This window comes from Rhagoletis pomonella, unplaced genomic scaffold (genome assembly GCF_013731165.1).
Source record: "Rhagoletis pomonella isolate Grant_MI unplaced genomic scaffold, Rhpom_1.0 Rhpom_scaffold_10674, whole genome shotgun sequence".
NCBI lineage: Eukaryota > Metazoa > Arthropoda > Insecta > Diptera > Tephritidae > Rhagoletis > Rhagoletis pomonella.
Genome location: NW_023469201.1, coordinates 1,729 through 5,515, shown reverse-complemented (window position 1 = coordinate 5,515; position 3,787 = coordinate 1,729). Strand labels below are relative to the sequence as shown.

The 3,787-nt window shown below is 54.7% G+C and overlaps 1 protein-coding gene across 1 annotated transcript; it reads left to right on the top strand.

Moving 5' to 3' along the window:
- The first annotated feature begins 616 nt into the window (after positions 1-616).
- LOC118756514 lies at positions 617-2,998 on the top strand. The gene has a single exon (XM_036491273.1). It carries the CDS (start codon positions 617-619, stop codon positions 2,996-2,998), a length of 2,382 nt encoding a protein of 793 aa, XP_036347166.1.
- The last annotated feature ends 789 nt before the right edge of the window (positions 2,999-3,787 follow it).

Sequence of the window (3,787 nt, the reverse complement as noted above, 5' to 3'; positions counted from 1 at the left end):
ACACGTGTAAAGGAAAAATTATTATATGTTGGATACGAACAAAATGGCGGAAGTGATCAACACAGCAGGGCTAGATGATATACCTAAGGAGCAACTAGTATCCATCGCACAGGAATTGGGAATCGAGTGCGCGGGTACCGCCCGAGAAATACGCAAGCGCATAACGGCGCTGGCGGCCAAGGCGCACACCGACCCAAAGATCCATGCCAAATTCCAGGCGATGGGAATCACCAACAGAGAAAACGAGGCTGCCTCGGAAGGCGAGGATGAGCAGAAAACACCAGTGCCACCGGATGAACGTGGGGAGAGTACGACTTAGTTCATGGAAAACACAACACAGAGCCAGTTGGCGGTACCATCATACCAGCACCCGCTGCCACCACACCAGCACTAGCCCTCAATGCACCAGCACCCGCCGACAACAACCGTCGGGCCGAACGCAGGTACAGCCAACCCTGCAAACCAAGCACCGACCCACACGTTTGCACCTATCATCGACCAGGTAATGAAGTGGTCAGTAAAATATGACGGTGGGCGAGACCCGCTAGTGTTTGTAGAGCGATTGGAGGAACTGGCCGAGGTGTATGCCTTGAACGTGGACCTCCTGCCAAAAACCATGCCCGAGTTGCTGTGCGGCACCGCTCTTCACTGGTACCGCAACAACAACGAACACTGGAGTAGCTGGATAACCTTCAAGCGCAAATTCCTACGCTTCTTCCTGCCAACTCGTTATCTCGAACGCCTCGAAGACGATATACGGCAGAGAAGTCAGCACCCACGGGAGAAATATAAGGAGTACGTAATCGCGATACAGAACCTGATGCGACATGCCGGGTATAGCAGCGAGTTGCGTTTGGAAAGAATTTTCCGCAACAGCCACCCCGATTACTTGTTATACATTCGGCGGCGAGATTTCACCACTCTATCTGAACTACTCACGCTCGCGGAGGAGTACGAGTGTATCCACGAAGGCCATAGACGGACGACGGAGACATCACGCCGGGAGGTGGCAAGGTATGTCACCGGCGACAACCCAGTGAGGACCACCACTCAACCAGATGAATCATCTTATCGCACCTCACTGGTGCGGACGACACAACACCACCCGCCAGTTACACCACACCGCTCAGCGACAGACACACAGCGTCGTGACCTATCCAGAAACCAGAGCTTCGACCCCAACAACGTATGCAGGAGATGTGGGCAGGAAGGATATTATGCCAGGCGATGCCGCAACGCACCGAAGATATTCTGTTGGGAGTGCGGTCGGGCCAATGTCCGCACGATCGAATGCTGTCGCCGGCGTCAGGGAAACGGCGGAGGGGCTCCACCAAGGACAAGGCGCGGTGAGCCCACCGAACCCAGCGCCGAGATACCCATAACCATGCGTCAGGATCACGGTCGACTGTACGCCCTAGTCCACTTGGGTGGGGAGCTAGTCGAGGCCGTCATCGATACCGGTGCCTCGAAGTGTTTCATATCCACCACCTTAGCGGAGTACATGGCAACCGTAGGAAGCGGAGAGAGGATAACGGTAGCCCTCGAGATACACATGGCCGACGGAACCAGTAGCAATACTTTCGAGGCCATGAGGATCGAGGTTCGTCTCGGACAAGCGATGCACCACGCAGTGCTATACATCATGCCAGGCGCAATAGACGACCTCATACTCGGCCTAGACACATTGGGAAGCATGGGAGCTGTAGTATCCTGTGGCGGTCAACAAGTTGTACTCACCGAACCGACTACGCAGCCGGCACCATCCGCTACCTCACAAACCACGGAGGATAACACCTCACTCGCAGTAAGTAATACCATCCCGCCGAGGACGGCTAAGAGGAATCATCGAAGGAAGGGCAGATCCAGGAGCGAGAAGGTCAATAGAGTCGACCATGATGAACCCAGTGGAAGCGTCGATAAGCGCACCTCCGCGGAGATGCCACACAGTAACCATACAGGCGAGGCAACACGAATACGCGACTTCCTAGCGGAAGAGCTACAGAAGTTTGAAACCATGAGCGGAGTGGCCAACGTGGCGGAGCACAGGATCATCATGACCGATGACCGCCCAATTAAGCAGCGGTACTTTCCGCGCAACCCAGCGACGCAGGCCATCATCAACGCAGAGATCGACGAGCTCCTCTCCAAAGGGTGCATCGAACCCTCCTGTAGCCCGCATAGCGCGCCCATCGTGTTGGCGCGGAAGAAAAATGGTAAGTGGAGGTTGTGCGTGCAACTAAATGCCCGATCAGTACCCGACGCATACCCCTTACCCAGAATACAACAGATACTGGACAAGTTACGGCGGGCTAAGTACATCAGCAGCCTAGACCTCAAAAACGGCTACTGGCAGATATCCCTGGAACCGAACAGTCGCCCGTACACCGCCTTCACCGTGCCGGGGCGCGGACTATTTCAATGGCGCGTCATGGCGTTCGGCCTACACTCCGCACCAGCAACATTTCAAAGAGCACTCGACCAGGTCATCGGCCCAGAAATGGAACCCCACGCTTTCGCCTACCTAGACGACATCATCGTCATAGGCTCTACCTTCGAGGAGCATGTACAAAACCTACGGGAAGTACTATCACGACTACAACGCGCGAATCTCCGCATCAACCCCGAGAAGTGCGACTTCTTCAAGAAGGAACTCCGATACTTGGGTCATGTGGTAAGTGAAAAGGGAATCCACACCGATCCCGAGAAGGTGGCCGCGATCCGAGAATTAAAACCACCGTCTAACGTGAAGGAAGTACGCCAATACCTCGGGATAGCATCGTGGTACCGTCGCTTCGTGCCCGATTTCGCCACGTTAAGCCAACCACTAACTGCACTCCTGAAAAAGGGTAAGCATTGGAAGTGGGGAGTCGAGCAACAAGAGGCCTTCGACACCCTCAAGCGGAAACTCACCGAGGCCCCCGTACTCGCCTGTCCGGATTTTAAAGAGAATTCGCTCTACAGACGGACGCTAGTAACCTTGGCTTGGGAGCGGTATTGACACAAGAATTAGAAGGAGCGAACGCGTAATATCTTATGCCAGCAGGAAATTGAGCAAAGCGGAGGTCAACTACTCGCCCACAGAGAAGGAGTGTCTTGCCATTGTTTGGGGAATCCGGAAGATGAGGCCCTACCTAGAGGGATACAGGTTCAAGGTGATCACCGACCACATGTCGTTGAAGTGGCTGAACTCTATCGAGAGCCCTTCCGGCCGTATAGCGAGGTGGGCCCTAGAACTACAACAGCATACATTCGATATAGAATATCGAAAAGGTAAGCTCAACCTAGTCGCGGAGGCACTATCACGGCAACCACTGGAGACCCTTCGGAAAGCGATAACGACGGAACCACAATGCAAGTGGTGGCATAAGCGCGTGGGCGAAGTGCGCGCAAACCCGGAGAAATACGCTGACTATATGGTGCAGGACGGACAACTCTACCGCCATATCCCATGCCGAAGCCAGGATGAGGAAACAGTCCCCTGGAAGTTATGTGTACCAACCCCCCTTCGCCAGCGAGTACTACAGCAGAACCACGATGTACCCAGCGCCGGCCACATGGGCATCCGACGGACAGTGGCACGGATCGCCAACCGATACTATTGGCCAGGTATGTTCCGTGACATCAGCCGCTACGTGCGCCAGTGTGATTCCTGCCAAAAATACAAGGAAGGACAACAGAAACCCGCGGGAAAAATGCTTTCACAGGTGGCTGCGGAGCCCTTCGCGACGGTCTGCACAGACTTCGTCGGACCCCTACCGCGATCTACACATGACAACACCATGCTATT

What these genes read in the sequence shown, in the direction of transcription:
- LOC118756514 (XM_036491273.1), top strand. Translation starts at nt 617, where the DNA reads ATGCCCGAGTTGCTGTGCGGCACCGCTCTTCACTGGTACCGCAACAAC.